At 55.5% G+C, this 17,469-nt stretch overlaps 5 protein-coding genes across 5 annotated transcripts; 2 read left to right on the forward strand and 3 right to left on the reverse strand.

Moving 5' to 3' along the window:
- Positions 1 to 297: 297 nt before the first annotated feature.
- J7T55_000509 (uncharacterized protein) lies at positions 298 to 1,695 on the reverse strand (the record flags this gene model as incomplete). Its single annotated transcript, XM_053135792.1, has 4 exons — positions 298 to 720; positions 803 to 1,289; positions 1,416 to 1,567; positions 1,642 to 1,695. The coding sequence occupies 4 exons, from the start codon at positions 1,693 to 1,695 to the stop codon at positions 298 to 300; spliced, it is 1,116 nt and encodes a 371-aa protein (XP_052986582.1).
- A 929-nt stretch (positions 1,696 to 2,624) lies between these two features.
- Positions 2,625 to 6,912, reverse strand: J7T55_000510 (uncharacterized protein; the record flags this gene model as incomplete). The annotated part of the gene is made up of 6 exons (XM_053135793.1): positions 2,625 to 2,733; positions 2,804 to 3,995; positions 4,057 to 4,131; positions 5,393 to 5,451; positions 5,514 to 6,657; positions 6,717 to 6,912. The coding sequence occupies 6 exons, from the start codon at positions 6,910 to 6,912 to the stop codon at positions 2,625 to 2,627; spliced, it is 2,775 nt and encodes a 924-aa protein (XP_052986583.1).
- Positions 6,913 to 8,065: 1,153 nt separating this feature from the next.
- On the forward strand, positions 8,066 to 9,675 carry J7T55_000511 (F-box domain-containing protein; the record flags this gene model as incomplete). The annotated part of the gene is made up of 2 exons (XM_053135794.1): positions 8,066 to 8,449; positions 8,506 to 9,675. The coding sequence occupies 2 exons, from the start codon at positions 8,066 to 8,068 to the stop codon at positions 9,673 to 9,675; spliced, it is 1,554 nt and encodes a 517-aa protein (XP_052986584.1).
- A 2,773-nt stretch (positions 9,676 to 12,448) lies between these two features.
- Positions 12,449 to 12,909, reverse strand: J7T55_000512 (uncharacterized protein; the record flags this gene model as incomplete). The annotated part of the gene is made up of 2 exons (XM_053135795.1): positions 12,449 to 12,593; positions 12,833 to 12,909. The coding sequence occupies 2 exons, from the start codon at positions 12,907 to 12,909 to the stop codon at positions 12,449 to 12,451; spliced, it is 222 nt and encodes a 73-aa protein (XP_052986585.1).
- Positions 12,910 to 13,347: 438 nt separating this feature from the next.
- Positions 13,348 to 16,795, forward strand: J7T55_000513 (uncharacterized protein; the record flags this gene model as incomplete). Its single annotated transcript, XM_053135796.1, has 6 exons — positions 13,348 to 13,528; positions 13,683 to 13,825; positions 13,876 to 13,969; positions 14,030 to 14,258; positions 14,312 to 16,626; positions 16,692 to 16,795. The coding sequence occupies 6 exons, from the start codon at positions 13,348 to 13,350 to the stop codon at positions 16,793 to 16,795; spliced, it is 3,066 nt and encodes a 1,021-aa protein (XP_052986586.1).
- Between the last annotated feature and the right edge of the window lie 674 nt (positions 16,796 to 17,469).

Genomic DNA, 17,469 nt, shown 5'->3' on the forward strand with positions numbered 1-17,469 from the left:
GCACCAACCCCCCACGAGCATTTCCAGCCTTTGACCGTGGCCGTATGCAGAGAATAAGTCCTATAAGGGCCCAAAGAAACGTAGAAACTGCCAAGAAGTGACAGGTATCACTTTGCACCGTAGAATATCCACCCAATTCCATCAATCATGGTCAAAAAAAGACCACCCGACCTGCAAATGGCAGTGCCACGCCACGCCCATTCAGATATCTTAACGGTGTCATTGCATCCCAAGCCTTCAAGCTGCAGATGTTGCACGCCTTCCGACAATACGCCTCAACGCCTGACTTAACCACCCCTAGTTCTTCTTGGGCCGACCGGGACGGCCAGGACGGCCGGGACGTCCCACAGAAGCCTTGCCAGCAGCTTTTTTGGGAGTGGCTTTGGCAGCAGCCTTCGGAGCTTTTTTCGTAGGAGCTTTCTTCGCCGGCGCGGACTTCTTGGTGGCAGCCTTCTCCTTCTTTGCCGCTTTCTCCTGCTCCTTCTTGATCGCCTCGTACTCCTTCAGCATCTCGCTCGCGTGCGCCAGGTTCGTTTTCGGCTCCCAGGTGTTGTCCTCCTCTCCGTAGCCTTTCCACTTGACGAGGAAGAGGGCCTGCTTGGTCTTGGCGTCCACGCCCGAGTCCAGGATCTCCTCGACTTCGTACTCTTCGGCGGCTGGCTCTTCCTTCTCGACCTTGGGCTTTCGGCCGGCAGGTCTGCCACGGCTGGTTTTGGGTGCCTGGACCATCAATGAAGAATATGAGTAACAGATACAGTATTATGCACTGGCATCAGCCGAGTAGACGTAGATATAGACGCACCTCCTTGACAGTACCCGAGGCAGCGCGGGGTCGCTTCTTGCTCGCCTCCTTGATACCCTCCCTCGCAGCGGCGACAGTAGCACGACCGCGACCAGAGCGCTTGGCTGCAGGCTCATCTGCCTCCTCCTCGGCCTTCCGTTTGCGACCACTCGTCGCCTTCGCAGCCTTGGGAGTCTTCTTGGCCGGTGTGGATACTCGCGACGCAGGCTGGGGGGCGCGCCCTCGCTTCTTGGCGCTAGCAGGAGCGGGCACGTCCATTGGTGCCTCGGGGACGGCGTTGTCGGTGACCAGGCCGTTCTCTATGTCCTCGTCGGCGTCTTCGTCGTCGTCTCTGTCCTCTTCGCCCTCGTTGTCGATCCGTACAACTGTCTCAGCGACCTCTTCCCTCAGGATATCGGGGATGACAGGGCCGGAATCGAGAGGCTCCTCGTCGTCGAAAATGTCGGTGCCAATGTTTGGGATTGGCACGTCGTCAAAGAAGTCGTCCCTGGAAGACTATACATCAGCTGACATTGGCCATGCGACGCGGCGCAAAGCAGCTGCGGGCCGAGCTGAGAATGGGCATTGAGTGGGGAGAGGAGTGGGGCAGTATCAAGTCGCAAGCCGTCCTTACATGTCTTCGACGAAGGGAGGCATCGTGTTGTGCTGCGACGCCCTCGGCGATCCGCTGTTGAAAACAGTCCGGGTGAAGAGTGACGCGAGCTTGCGCGGGCTCAGATATTCGGCCGTCTTGGGTGGCGCGTCCGGGTTGAGGGCCCCAGGACGCTACTCCGCTATGGCGCAAAGCTGTGTGAGTTTTCAGAGATGCTGTCCGGGACGATGCGACCGGGGGAGATGACCTGAGATGCCGCGCACAGGCAACGATGCGGTTGTGAAATAGGAGGGCGCGTCATGATGGACGACCAGGGGCGCGGCAGAGCGCAGATGGGTTGGTCACACGCTGCATTGTCGGGACTTACACGAATTTAATAGATGGGTCCTTGAACTGGAGATAGACTGCCGCACAAAGTCACTTGACCCTGAACGTTTTCGAGATTCAATTGGTATCGCAGGGGGATGAGAAGGGTGGCGTCGAATTCGCGTATGAGAAGCAGGTAAACACTGTAACAGGTGTTAGCGTTCTAAGTTAAACGCACCCATGCTTGAACCCCAGGTGTTGCAGGGCTTCTAAACATTCGACGGAAGCTCACTTTGATCGCAGTGCCCGACCCGCTAGCTGACTGGATGCCTCAGTGAGTCAACTTAACCTGTGGCCCTATGCGACTCGATCTTAATGATTTAGAGGATAAGAAACCTCAATTTGGTAGATCGGATCTTCAAGATAACTCAAGCAGATCATACGGGAGAGTGCGCGAAGTACCGTGTTTCTACTATGTCTTCCCCAAGTCGCCGCGCCGCACCGCTACTGTGCTCACCCTTAAACCGCAGATATCCTTACTTGCCATCAACATGCATATGTCAAGGCATAGTGTAAAAGTAGAACACGTATACGCTGGTCACAGTCGTGTAGGATCAATCAATTGATACCATGACAGAGTCATTGCTCTTTCTTGTTCACCGAGACAATCTTTGCTGGTGTCTCGTGTCAACTGCTGCTTGGGATACGATATGGCACAAGGGCGTCTATGTCGGTCTATCGGTATCACTGTCTTACCGGAATTACCTGCATCAAGAGCATACCAGCACGTATCGCTATACCAGCATTACATCCCCTGCGGACTCAAATATCTTCCGCTATGGTCGTGGTGAAAATATTCCCACTCAATCGGGCCCCCTGGAGCCCCGTGAATTTGAAGCACCCTTCGTGCGATGGCCGAACGGCTTAGTCCAACTCTTCCACCCTCTCATCATCCTTGATATCCTGAAACCGACCCTCTCGAAAAGCCTGTTCCACCGGATTCTGGACATCTACGATGCCAGTCTTCTTGAGCCTGTCAAAAGAATTAGCACCACCATACTTCTGAGAAATAAGCTGGGCAATGATTCATTCGGTGAGCTTACCTCTCGAACAGCACGAACAGCCTCTCAGCCTCCCGTTCTTTCTCCTCCTCCGTCATCTCTGGTAGGTCTGGGCCGCTTTCTCGGTCTAGGAACTGCCCGGTGATGGGGTTCACTGGCCGCCCGCTAGGCCCGGCGCCGTCTGCGCCTATAGCATTCTGTGGCACGGGGATGTTGTTCTGGAACAAGAAGCCCGACGCAAAGCCGTAGCCCACATTCTCAACAAACTTGGAGGCATCCTTGTCGGAAATCTCGAACAGGAAGTGCGAGATAGCGTCTCGGAGCTGTGGTGTCAATGGATTGGTCGAGTTACGCAGTAACCGGGCCGGCAGCGTGTCTCCACGTCCGAGGATCGTTTCTCGGTCGTCCTTGGCCGGGAGGACTTTGCTTCGGATGTCCTTTTGCACGCTTTCTGGCGCCGACTCGTGTATGCTTCGTAGAACGCTGACCAGGGGTGTGACGGTCTGTTCGAGGTCGGTATCACTGTACGCTTTCATTGAAAGATCAAGCAGATGTATCAGTCTTTCCACTGGAGAGGCTTGCTGATCGCCTTCCGGGTACAAAGATGTCTGGGCTTCGCTGCTGTCTAGCTTCAAGTTGACTAGAGCGTTTATCAGAGGGCTAAATGGACCGTCAAGTGGTCGTGACGGCGTCGGGTCCCGTTTTGTGAGCAAAGTTATAATGTGAGGCACAGCTGGCGTGAAAGATTCGACCCTGGCCTTGCAAAAATGAGAGACGTTGAACATCAACTTCAGCGTATCTGCCAGTGCCATATCCTGCATCGGATCTGCCGCTGACTTTCCAGGATTTGAGGCCAGATTTGCATGATTGGCCAGCTTCGCGATAATAGTGGTCGCAAGCCCGTGGTCGTCAATCAACTTTGCTAGGTCGACATTTGTCCCGTAGGTCGTGAGAAAGATCACTCTGGAGCAGAGGAACTCATCATCCCAGGTGTCTCGCTTCAGCTGTGCGCAGGCCTTCGTCTCGTAGCCGAGGTCGACAAACACTTGCCGGGCGTCGGGCTTGATCAACATCGCGTTGGCCAAGCATCTCAGGGCATTGTGTGAGGTCGTCGTAGCAGATGTGTCAAAGGCGTGCCGTGTAAGCGTCGTTATCCCCTCTTTGGTGAATATGGGATCTGCGTTCCTTGGGTCCCTGCCGTAGACCTTGACTTCCTCCAAGGCCGCATCACGCTCTAAACAACGTCAGGAGCTACGGTCTTTGAGGGGGAAAAGAGCGTACTTGAGACGACTGACGTTCGGTTGTGAGGTCCTGCTTTTCCAGGTCGGTGGACAGCTTTCCCATCAATTTGCCAACTGCCTCAAGCTTGGCTACGAGGTGTGTTAGCGCACAGAAGCTTGTGCCAGGTGTGTGTCACTGAAGATCCGGGAACTTGCCTGCACCTGTGAGACTTCCACTCCATGGCTGCCCCGCGGACGACGCCATAGCATGCAGACTTTTTTGGAGCCTTGATTATTCCGCTGGATAAGGCAAGTTCTGATCTTTTGGTCTTGTGCAGACACGAGCAGATCGGCTACGTCGGGAGTCGTAAATTGGATGTCGTGCAGAGCAATGCTCAAACCTGCATACGCGACCCTTATAGTATCGCGGCCTCGTGGTCGTGGTCTCGTAATGTCGTGAAAAGAAGACGAAAAGGACAGAATGCCTCCGGCCAGATGCTCAGGTGAAGATTAAAGGATGAATCCTGGGGGAGGGGTGTCCAGATATCCAGGTAGTCGGCGCCGAGACCCTCTTTTCGCAGAGAGTCAACTGACACAACGATTCATCAGCAAGCACATGGACCAGATGCAGGACGGGATGCCGAAAAGGTAGAAAGCCCAATCAAGGAACAGGCGGCGGCAGCATGAGCCAACCGGGATGGGATGTGAAATGGGTGAGTGAGCTGAGATCGCAGCCCAGGACTTCCCGCCGCAGACGCAGAGAAATGAAGATGTGATACCGGAGCTTGTGGTGGATGAGATCACCTGGTGAGTCCAGCCCGGGCCAAGGCCAGACAGAGGCTGAGCCCGTCAGTGGGCCGGCCCAGTGGTTACAGCGTGCTGCACGTCTGAAGTTCGATGCCCAGGTGTGGGGAGCCTGCAATGCAACCCAGGGGAGCGGCAGCTGCGAGGGTCCCCTGAAAAAGGGTGGGGGCGCTGCAAGTTGATTTCCCCAAGGAGCGCCTTGGGCTCAGCTGCAACGGCTACCGTTACGACGCTCCTTCTACTGTGCACGGTCAGTATGTGGCCCAAGACGCCCAGGTGGCGTCCTGCCAGGTGAGATGGCAGGCGCACAAGCTCTCGTCTCCTTGACTCCCAATGAAACCTCGCATATATCGAAATTGATTTATTGAAGCTTCTTAATGTGGACTGCAGGCATCGCCATCCCGTCTTCTTATCACACTTGCGTCACCTGTATCTGTATGGCACTGATAATGTGATCTCTTCGCCTCTATACCCTGGTTCATGATGATATTATACAGCTCTTTGGTATTTAATACTCTGTTGTACAGCCAGGTCTTATGGTGACCGCTCCCAATGGAGACCGACCCGGGCATCTGAGCCGCAGATATGCCCTTGGTACCTGACGCACCTGGGTATGGTAATGACTCCTTACCCCAGCTGCTAAACGCCTTGTATAGATCAAACCCCCTTTTCAACGCCGAACAATGCCATAATCATCAAGTGGAGATGTCCGAGTCGGAACTACTTACTCAACATCAAGCTCCCTCTTCCTCTCTGACGACCGCTCATTGACGTCCCTGAAGACCTTCTTTCCCATCTCGAAGCTGCTGATCATGATCGCACACGCCGGTGCCACTTTCATCACGCGTGGTAGCCATCCCCTGAACAGGCCAGAGGGGCCCTCAGTCCTCACGATGTGCTGCAGAAGGCGTACCATTGTCTGCTCCTCAGGCGCCGCGCTTCCCTTCAAAGCCTCGCCTGCCACGCTCTTGCCGCTGTCATGATACACTTGAGTGCGCGTCTTGCCGACATCGAAAGGCATCGTTGCGATACACGCGAACGCCCCTGACAAGGATCCCGCAAGAAAGCTGTCCACGAAGGTGTCGCGGTGGTTCTCGTGGCTCTGCGACAGCCGGCGTGCTTCAGTGTCGCCAATCAAGTCCCGCCCCTTGCTGCGCTCTCTGGCATCTATAAGCTTCCCTCGAATCGTCTCGTAGCCCCACCAGTACATGCCAGAGAAGGGCACGTCCCTCCAAAGAGTCAGGCTCAGGCCCCTCCATAACGAGCGATAGCCGTGCGTCTTCAATTGTTCCCGCATGCTGTTGAGGGTGTCCTTGACATGGCTCGTGGCGGTGTCCCCATGAGAGGCTTGGAGTCTCGTTCGAAATAGCTCCATCGGTCCGATGGCCGTGGCGGCAACGACTCTTGCGAGGATCCCGGCCACGAGAGGCGCGTAGTTGGCGTCCAGACTAGCAACAGGACTCCTCTTGTCGTATCGTAGCCATTCGTACCCTGGGAAGTAGATCATGTTGGCGGGGATGGCCATAAGCAAAGTAGGCGACAGGCCTCTCCATAGCGTGAAGAAGCCCTCATTCCGAGCGATTTTGCGCATGCCATCGAATGTAGAGTTGAAGGTTTTCCTTTGTGTCTCCTGCACCGCGCAGTCTGCCCTTGGAGGCCCGTCGACGTGAGGACCAACGACACAAACTTCGGCATTGTTGTTCATGAAGAAGACTTCTCTGCAGCAGGAGGTTACACCGAGATTCGTGGGCTGAAACACCTGGCGAGACTTGAGGGCGAAGTGCTGAGGTTCGGCCGTGGCCTTCAGGACGTTCTGCTGTTGGCTCAGGCTCTGGGATTGCCAGCGCACTCGGACGACGTCGAGCGGTGTCACTACCTGCAATTAGCCTTGTGCCCACCGCGATCGAGTGATGTAAAGACCCAGCACATACTGGTGAGGCCAGTCAACAGACTTCCCGTCGTCGCGGACAACATCTTCTGGAAGGGGGTAATGTCGGAGACTGTGCCGCTGCTGCTGTCCATGCTGTCCTGCTTGGGAGGCAGCACATTGCGCGGGCTTGATTCGTTGGTCGCATCGAACCGGTCGTGATCCTGCCCGGGCGGGCTGCTCTGGAAAACGGTGGTCATTTTGGGCGCATCAACTCTGGCTGCACAAGCGTACACCTTCTCCTGTCCACGCACTCGGGACAATGCGGATGAGCAAGGCCGGCTCGATTATCTGACCCAGTCACGCAGGATGCGTGAATCTGGAAGAGAAATAGGCCTTGAAAGGCCTTGCACATGTGTGTGACGCTGTGTAGGTGCGAGGTGTGCAGAAGTAGTCCAATTGCTGGGCTCCAAAGTTGGGGAGGGGCTTGGTTTGCGATATACTTTTTTATTACAGTAAGAGTCAAAGAAATTCCTCGATTGCCCAGGACGCGATGGTACCGGGGTTCCGATGACAAGCTTCATCACTACTGCGGTACGTACCATTTGATGATGTCACCCCCACCTAGCTCGCTCTTATTGGCCAAACAGGTTCTCTTCAGACAGCGATATCGCTTTCGCTTGATGCAGCTATTTGCCTCCTAGGGGATAAGCTCTTGTAGGATAACGCCTACAGTAGGTAATCATGGGATAACCAGCTCTAGGATAACCTCCTATGGAATACCTATTCATGGGATTAACCCACATGAGATAACCTTGTAGCTGCTATGGCATGCTCTCTTGTGGGATGACCTCTGGTGGGAGAATCTGTGTCTACCTGAATACCTCAGTACCATCGCCGGCCTGCTTTTCTCCGATATAGCACGCTTGGTCCACTGGAAGGCGCGTGGTCAGCCTGGGTTTGACTCAAAATTCAAGAGATCCTCACATTGTGCCGTTACTTACCGCAGCTTGTCTACACAGGTACCTGGATGCATTACCCAAGCATTAGGTCCCGCTCACCTCGGCTCGGCCTGGCTGCCTGGGTGTAAGACGGCGGGTCCGCGGAGTCACGCCGAAGGGTCCTGCAGAGTCCCGATAAGATAAGGCGTCATAACGGCCGGCGGAACGACCTCATCGACTACCCGGGCACTGCAGCCTTGTGTCTCCATCTGCACATACTACCGTCCATCCTTTAATAAATGCAACTCCTTTCACGTATACACATTCAGGTCGAAGGGGCACTCGTTCACCCATCCTATGGCCCCTAAAAACACTCAAGAAAGCATCTCAGACCCAGCTCGAACGTCAAAGCTCGTTTGATGTATTTCTAAGCAGGCCGGCCTGGACCGTGGTAGGACTCGTTCAGCACGAGATGGATCCCCAAGGAGCCAACCCAGAGCTCGAATCATTCCGTGAGCAGTGGCGAGCCGAGGTCCGTGCTAGAAACGCAGCGCCCTCCGGATCGCAGCAGCAAGCCTCTTCAAGTAGCAGTCATGCCAATGGCTCGCAAACCACCGCCTCGCTGCCGCCACGGCCCGCCCACTTGGGTGCCGGCAGGGCCAAAGTCCTCGAGACCGACGACGACTATGTACAGGCGATAGCATTCGACGAAGCAGACCCGCAGTCAGCCGCGCGACAACCTGAGCGAGAATCTACGGATCCGGTCACCGCACTTGACCATTATGAGCATGCCGTTGAAAAGGAAGGCCAGGGGTCTCTGGGGGACAGCTTGCGCTTATACCGAAAGGCTTTCAGGGTACGCATTGCTGCGTGTCGATCTCAAGCTGTACTCTTGCTGATGGCCATGTACAGATGGACCACAAGGTCGAACAGAAATACAAGAACAAGCACCACGCAGCTGCTTGGGCCAAACCAGCCCAGACGAGTAAACAAGATACTACCACGAAACCACGAGATACGGCACAAAGTCCAACGGAGAAAAAGTCCTCTCAGGAGGAAAAGCCCCCTTCAGAGGTTAAACCTTTAACAGCAGAGGAGCTTGTCGCAAGTTTTGCCGGGCTTTCGATCGAGCCCGCCGCGCCATATATCAAGGGCATGCCGCAGCCTCCCTGCCCGATTGCCGAATTGCCAGAGGAGATCCTTGTGCACATTCTGCAGGACGTGGCGATGGCAGATGTTAGTGATTTTGTACGGTTGTCCCGTGTTTGCAAACGCTTTGCCTGGCTGGTCGCGACGGAAGACAGCATATGGAGGCAGATATGTCTAGGCTCCAAGTTCGGCTTCGCAGGGATGCATTGCGAGTTCCGGACAAGTGTGGACTGGAAAGCTCTTGCAGAGGAGCACACGCTTCAGGAGGACCAAGAAGAGGTAGCCCGCCTTCGCCAAGAGGAGGCCCACGCCACCACTATTGCACTCCTCAATATGACATATCACTCGTGGCAGCGCATGTTCCGTCGACGACCGCGAATACGCTTCAACGGATGCTATATATCGACGATAAACTACATCCGGGCCGGCCAGCAGACCAATTCCCTAGCATGGAATTCTCCCGTGCACATCGTCACGTATTATCGATACCTGCGACTTTTCCGAGACGGCACGGCCATCACACTGTGCACGGTTGAGGAGCCGTCGCATGTGGTCCACCACCTGACGAAGGACGCTCTCGCGCTGCACAAGGGCGGCGCAATGGCCCACATGCCGAGCAGCACAATGCAGCATGCGCTGAGGGCCCGGTGGAGGCTGAGCTCGGCAGCAGACTTCACTGACGAGGACCAGGAGGTGAGCCTAGCAGACTCGGAGGGCAACATGTTCATCGAGTCCGACGGCGGGGGCAACTACCTGTACCGAATGGAACTGTCGCTACGGACGGCGGGCAAGTCAGCGAGCAACAACAAGCTTGTATGGCGCGGGTTCTATAGCTACAACAAGAGCGCGGACGAGTGGGACGAGTTCACACTCAAGGACATCAAGCCCTTCTTCTTCAGCAGGGTGAAGAGCTACGGGTTCGCAGAGCTTTAGAGCGGCCAGTGGTGAAGTGCATAGAAAATAGCAGAGAAGAGCAACAGAGCAGAAGAGCAGATTAGATGCCCTTCAGCAACCTAGAAGTCAAGACATGAAGAAAACATACTAGCCCGATGAGGCACGACATGCTCTTCTGGGACGCACAGGAATGACAAGAAATAAATAAAATGATAGAAAATTTGGTTCGGTCTGTCCCGGGAATGAGAGCGTGGGCAGCATGGATGGCTCGTTCATCCGACATCTGGCAGGTTGTGCTAGGCTAGTCAAGCATGAAGTCGTCGTTTCAGATTGATGTCACCCACTCAGCGCCGGTCAGAGCGGGAGGCAGCCACCGCCCGATTCCACGAGGGGAGGTGAGCAAGGTCCCGACAGATGCCAAGCAGAGCGAGAATGACGGCTGCGCATCGCGACGTTGAGGCCTTGCGGACAGCTCGAGCTCGAGCTTCGCACCGATAGTTTTCATCGGCCATCGATAGCACAACGCCTCGCTAATCTGGCGGGGAGCCCTGGGTGCTGGGACTAAGAAGCTACTCGGGCAGATGAAACGACGGCACTAGCTGCGGTCCGTCCAGCTCTCCCAGCAATGGTGTACCGGGCCATTGGTGCGGGTCAAGCTGGTACCGTGCACGTTATGCTTTATTTCTTCTTCGTACCCGGGTTATAGCGCGTGTCCGGAATTCCAATTGTTCGCGGATTGGAAAATGCGCGGGGTCCGACTAGAACACTTAGTACGTCTGTTGCGTGGGGGAAGAATGACGATAAGATAGATCGCTAGAGAGAGTCGATCGGAGAATATGGGTAAGACAGTCTCATCATGCAACTCGTGTGTGTGTGCATTGCTTCTGACCGTTGGTAGATGCAGCCAGATAGAACCGAGCAGGCACAGCCGCGTGTCCGTCTGCTGGCCCCCAAGGTACCGATCTGGAGACGCGGAGGGGGGACGGGCACGGGCACGGGCACGACAGAAGCGACATGCAGGCGGGTGGCGAAGACTGCTGCAGCTTGAATGCAGGCGTCAGCCACAGTAGACGCGAGATGAGCTTAAATCGCTGCAGTGGTGGCTGTTCTGATTTAGACGGTCAGACAAGATGTAGTAGGCAGGATTCTGGTGTCAAGCAAGAAATCAATGACAAGTGGTGATGCAGCCACCGGGCAGATGGTTGGACATGGGGTTTTGCGGATTGGTGGTTGCGATCCAGTGGCTCTTATTGCACAGGATGTTAGGCGCTGCCAGCGCATTCCCCTCCATGGTGAGAGGCCAATGGGCAGCGAGATAACGTCTACGGCAGAGACTTGTCCGGTGGTGGTTGGCCTTTGGTGTCTTGTGTCATCATGGGTTGTCGATGTGCTGGCGGTACCGCATACAGTACCGTCAAGAGGCTCATGCAGGGCAGCAGGGGGATGTGATGTGTGATGGGCCGAGGCCCAGATGGGGCAAGCGTGGGTAGCATTCCGGCACCGCCATGTGGGACTAAAAGAGGAGCTCTCTTTTCTTCGGACTAAGATGAGAGAGCTTGGACTGGCCATCTGGCCTGGACGACAAGATTTGGATGTGTTGAAGTAACGGGCGTCTGTCGATGCCCTCAGCGGATGGAGATGTCAGGGTGGCCCATGCCCCCCACTCCCACGTCCAAGTAGACTGCCCAGGTGCTTAGGTACCTAAACTACCTAAGTTTGGCTGCACACCATCGGGCAAATCTTCCGTGTCTTGGGTAGTACATGCACAGTACTGGACCCGGTTCGCAGTAGATGACATGAAGGTTTGGAAAGTTTGAAACGAGCAGAGGAATGAGCAAGCCCTGTCGCTGTTCATGCCGATCCTGCAAGTGTCCGCGGTGATTTGGGATGGATCCTGTCTGTGCCTGTGTTCTCGTCCTCGTCACTCGTCACCCGCAGACTCTCGACGAAGGCCATGATCCTAGCGCTGGAATCGGCATGGGCGGGCTCTCTGTCTCTGTGTCCTGCGTGCGGCCTACGCAGAAGTGGGTGGGCCAGTCCACACCCTAATCCACCTGCACCTGCATACCCAGACACCTAGATGCTGTACCGATCCTTGTAGCGCCGCCCGTGGCTGCCATGGGTATGTGAACCTATTGTCGGAAGCCATAGCTTCCCCCTCTTATTGCTTTGCCCATTGCTGCGGTACGTATTCTAGTCCTGACTCTCGGGCCAGCATGCATAAACCACCATAGCAGTTCATCAGGCAGAGGCTGGGCCACGGGATGGCGGGGCTGGCCTGCTATTTGCTATTTGCAGGGCAATGACGGTCTCAGTCCTCCACGTTTGAGATTGAGATGTCACATCCAGCGGCCCTGCCCTGCCCTGTGGTGCCCTGTCCTGACCTGTCCTGCCCGCCCACCTCAAGATCTGTCCTTCCTCATCGACAACTCCACCTGCCCTGCCCTGCCGTGCCCTGCCCACCAAGAGGCTGTCCAGGTAACAAGCGACAGCCTTGGACAGACTGTCAAGAAGCACCTCATCAAACCTCCCGTGGGCTAGCAGACCCGGTATTCTGGTGAATGGGACATTGCCCAACGCGACCAGACGAGAACGGGTGGTGTTGGACCCCTCGAGCCAGTCCCGATCTGTCTCCCGAGGCTGCAGGTTGCACCCCTCTCGCACCTTTAATTTCATCTCCAGGTACAGGGCGATATTTGCACCACCACTGCCTGCACCCAGCGCCGCCCAACCTGTGTCCGATCTGCGCGTCCAGGTGGTACTTGCATGCTTGCCGGGCCATTGATTGCACCTGCTGTACTGTACTGTGTTCCTATTGTGAGTTGCCCTCCCTGCCCCTAATCAGGCCGAACTGCCGTCGGGCGACCACAGGAGAGGATGGGACCTGCGTGACTCGGCGGCGCTGTGCCTGTATCAGGCCGTCAAGAGCGTGGGCGAGGGTCGCAGCGAGCAAGTGACTGTGACAGTCCAGCAAGCCAGCAATCCAGCAAGCAAGCAACCAAAGCAGCATCGACGTCTGATCTGACAGATGAGAGTGACAGGGCCCGTCCAATTAATTTCATCTGCAACCCGTCCACCGTCCAGGACCGCGAACAGATCCGATCCCGTGTCGACTGGTCCATCTATTCCCACTTCCAGCTCGTACCCCTGAAGCCTGCCTTTCCCAATTCAACCCAATCTTTTTCCTCCCTCTCACGCTTTCACATCTCGGTTCTTCTGCCCATTCCATTCGTTATCGTTTCCCCTGCTGGCTGCTCTTGCGCCTGCATCCATTTTTGGTTTCCTTCTTCTCGTGGCCTTACCTGGTGGTCGCCACGTCTATACCCAATCTTTCCTTCTTCGATACCCCCCACACCACACCGCGATAGCTTCGCCACCCTCATAACTATCAGTCCCGTCCAAACTGCCCCCATCACTCGACCCCACGACCTGCGGCGCCCTACGATCCATAATCCAGGACCAGACCCAAACGAGATTGCCTCAACAGCCGCACGCATCAGTCGAATTTGGCCAGGTCGAAGATCCGTCCACTTTAATTTTCTGTAGCGCTGCTCAGATTACTCCTAGCTTCGATCGATCGAGACGCGTCCCGCCAGTCTATCGAGGGATCGTCCCCTTTCACGTTCCCCTCCCCACCCCCTTTCGTAGCACAGTCGTCGAATGTCTCATTGCCACGAGCCTAACAGAGAGATCTCCTTTTTCTGAGGCAAGATGGGCATGTTTTCTCGCCGCAAGGGCAAGGACGGCAAGTCCAAGAAGAAGGGCGCAAACGACGAACTCGACCAGCAGCCCGCAAAACCAAAATGGACGGATGCATGGGCTCGCACCTCTGTCGAGCCGGAGGAGGTGCACGAATTGGTCAAGCGGTGTACTGAGGAGATCAAGTCAAGAGGTACGCCGCCTGTCTCGCGTCGGGAGAAGCAAATCATGCTGCATGCTCCCTATAGTCCAGGCCCTCTTTGTCCTAGGCTGCGCCAGTGCTCGCTCTAAACCTCCGTCGAGATACATCAAGTGCCATGAAAGCTGATCTTATTTTTGCTGCGCAGCTCTCGATCAGCCCTTCCTGCTACTACCATTCCGACCGACATCTGACCCCAGCGCAGTGCGTACATTTGTACGCCACTTCTTCGACAATTATGCGCTTCGCGGCGAGACCTTGGCGCAGGAGCTACGGATGGCTGAGCCGATGGTACGCCTGACGACTAAATTTGGTTGACACGATGCTGAAAAATATTACAGGTCATCGCGGGAGCCATCAAATGGTGCTGGAGCCGTTTACAAGGCGGCGTGGTCGGCTGGGATGCTTATGAGCTGTTTAAAGTGGGCGAGCAAGGTATGCGACAGCCTGCCTCTCGGAAACTCGATGAAAGGAGGCTGACTGGGAAATTTGCAGATTCGAATATGGCTCGCGACTCGTTCAAGACCTTCATCCCATTGAGCGTCGAGAATGGCGCCCGCTCGAGCATCATCTTCAACTTCTTCGATCTTCTCGCGGCAGTCGCTGCACACGGCAAGATGAACGGTTTCGGTGGTCGCAAGCTGTCCCGAATGGCAGCTTGGTGGGCTTTTGAACACAAGGACACGGGCAATGGTTTTGACGGTGGATATAAGGCGTGGCTGAGGTGAGCTTCGCCATATTTTTCTCTGCATGTCAACCAGGACTGACCGTCAACAGGGCCGCCGATGCGACGAGTCACCTCTTCTTCGCTTACCTCAGGACACTCGCCCCGCAACAACAGACTCCAGGTGCTATTTCCATGCTGCCAATGTCCCTCTCAAAGCTTCTTCAGGAGACCGAGTACCCACCGAAGAGACCAGTCTTGATGCAGTCGTCTACATACAAAGTTGTAATGATCGTGGAATCAGTCTCACCTACCCCATTCGCCCTGCTGCGACGCGGAAATCACTTTCAGTACCGAGAATCATCTTTACAGCATTTCTCCGAGTATGAGGATCCAGTGGCGGCCCTGACTGAAGAATGCCGCCGAGTCTTGAGAGCCGTTGCAGCTGCCAATCAGACCCAATCCGTCTCCAGTTCAAAACACTCGACGAGTCTACGCGACGCTTCCTGGTCACGATTTGAGGATATTGGCTTCACCAGCACGCTCGATGACGAGGACGATTTTGACACCGCACCAACGAGTCCGGGTCCCCAACGACAGGGCCTGAGAACCACTCCCGCATCTGGTGCTGGTTTCGGTGGCAGACCTACGACCCCATCGTGGGCTGACTTCCTATCATCTGGATTTGTTGATGACGGCACTAACGGTTCCAATAATGTTCTCCTCCCTCCAGATAAAGTGCTGCCCCCGATCGATACGAACGTGCGGCAACGATCTGCTCAGTCACACAGACCGAGGTTGGAAACCGCGCGCGAGGTAGAGGCTGGCGAGCTGGCCAGCATCACCAGGATCGATCTTGACGATGCATTCTGGTGGGTCTGGATGATCAGCTTGGCCCCAGAAGAAACACCCGAGAGGAAATCAGCCTTTGGACGCTGTGCAGTCATTGAGACAATCATCAGGAGTGGACGATGGTTGGTGTTCGAGGAAGTTATCAAGGGCGCCGCCCCCGAACCCCAGGAAGGCGCGTACGTTGCCGAGAAAAAGAGCTTTTTCAGCTGGACAAGGCGCAACAAGGACAAGGACAAGAGTGGGGTGTCCCGACGTAAGTCCACCGCTGGCAAAAATGTCCTTGAGAAAGGCGACGGTCACTTGAAGCCTAGTTCAACAACCGGCGCAATGAGCAAATCAAGCCTCGGTCCGGACCAACAGGCAAAGATCCAAGCCGCAGCGCAGCAACTTCAGGCAAAGCAGGAGCGTGAGAGGAGGGAGGCTGGGATGGGCGTGGGCGTTCGTCGTGGCCGGACTGATGCGGAGCTCGTGGCTGAGAAGACTCAGAGTGTCATGACGTTGCAGCCCATGATCATGAGAGAAGCCTCCCCTGCCATGAAGTGGGCAAACAAATACGACAAGGACGCTATTCGTGAGGCCTACTTGGCGAACTCGAGTGCAGGACGTGGAATCGGCCAGAGCACGATGCAGACAAACGGACATTTAGGATCAAACGGCTATGGCATGATAGCAGAAGAGCCTTCGTACCCATCATCGCTGCTCCCACCACCTTCACCTTCGGCGCAGTCCCAGGATCATCGAGAGGGAGCTCTGAGCCCTGCTCCACCCATGAAAGACAACGGTCGCAACTCTCCGCTGCCGCCTGTCCCTCAGGAAGAGCCCAACAGTATGGATCTGGTCCGCGAGGAGATGGTTTCTCCCGAACCCGCAGAAGGGTCTAGCCCGAAGGCGCACAAGAAGCTTCACAAGGGCGACAAGAAGGGCGGCTTCCGGAAGCTGTTTGGACGGAACAAGAGAGTTTCTCAGGTGCCAGAGAATGCGGCCATGGATCTGAACCAGTTCCTCGCCCAAGAGCAAGGCAGACAAACCCCGGAGCCTCTGGGGCACGAGCAGCCCGAGACGCCTAAACAAGACACTCCCAGGACGCAACCTGCTGAGACACCAGCTACCTATGCGACTCAGCCTACTCCATCTTCCCAAGCTCGTGACGAACCAACCGAGCCTGCGAACCACGAGCCAGCTTACGAGCCATCGATTCATGATGATGTCTCTCGCGTCGACACTGCCGACGCGGAGGAGGCCCGTGATGAATTTGCTCGCTTCGACCAGGGACCTCTATCAGACCAACCGGCGTTTGCTCCGGCCGAGGGTGCAGATGAAGAAGACGATGATGCGACCCCTCCACCGATCCAGCGTCATAGGTCACCGGCTCCTCCTGAGCCATCACCTCAGCCCAAGCCCAAGCCCAAGTTCGAGCCGCAACAAGAAGGTCCCGCACCCGCCATTGAGCGATGGGCGCAGATTCGCAAGAACGCAGCTGAACGTGCGGCTGCTCAAAGGGAGCGCCCGAGTGATGACCAGAGCCGTCCCTCTGTCGGCAAGACGGAGCCAGAGTCGGACACAAGTGGTGAAGAGAGTAAGTGAACACCTAGGCCGTTAAACTCGTGAACTTACGAACAGACAACTGACGAATCCGAACAGCTATCGAGTCCCGCGTCGCCCGAATCAAGGCTCGTGTCGCCGAATTGACTGGCAATATGGAAGGCGTCCAAGGTCCTAACTCGCGACCTGCAGTCCCGCGTTAGGAACCCGCGACTGATCACGACAGGGCCGGAGACACGCACGACTGGACGGGAATCCTAAGATGACGAGCACATGAAGACAACAATATCTGACTGGACAACCTACCCACCAACGTCCCTCAGCAGATATCACCCTTTACCTTTCTCCCCATTCCCAACGCCACCATTGTCGCGGGCTTGGCTTCATTCAAACCCACACATCCACATACCCGTTCTCGAATCTCTCGAGACCTTTCCTTGCCTTTTATTCCTCCAATTTCGACGTTTTCTTCGAATATCAAAATGATACCACTAGAAAAGCTTCTTTTCTGTTTTGTTTCTTCGTTTCCCAATTCACTGCGATGCACAAAGCAAGCCTGTCCTTTTCTCCAGATCTTACGTGTACTAGCTTTTCTCAAGAGTTAGCCAAACTAATACCCCTGATACACCTCTATTATGGTTTCAAAAAATACTATCCTTATCAGTGGGGGAGAGCCGGCCGGTGTGTGCTCGATCGAAGCGGCCGGCGACGAATTAGTTCAAAGGGATTTGCGCAAAGTGTCTTGGGCTGGTTTTCCTGCGCCTGGCGGAGTGGATCGAATATTCTTTTTGGAAAACCAGCCAGGTCTCCGCTTACGATTGGCTTGGTCATTTTCAGAGCGGTGCTTTGAAAGATAGCAGCATGCCAGTGCGGTTCT

This window comes from Diaporthe amygdali, assembly GCF_026229845.1.
Source record: "Diaporthe amygdali strain CAA958 chromosome Unknown NODE_59_length_222216_cov_65_098826, whole genome shotgun sequence".
Classification (NCBI taxonomy): domain Eukaryota; kingdom Fungi; phylum Ascomycota; class Sordariomycetes; order Diaporthales; family Diaporthaceae; genus Diaporthe; species Diaporthe amygdali.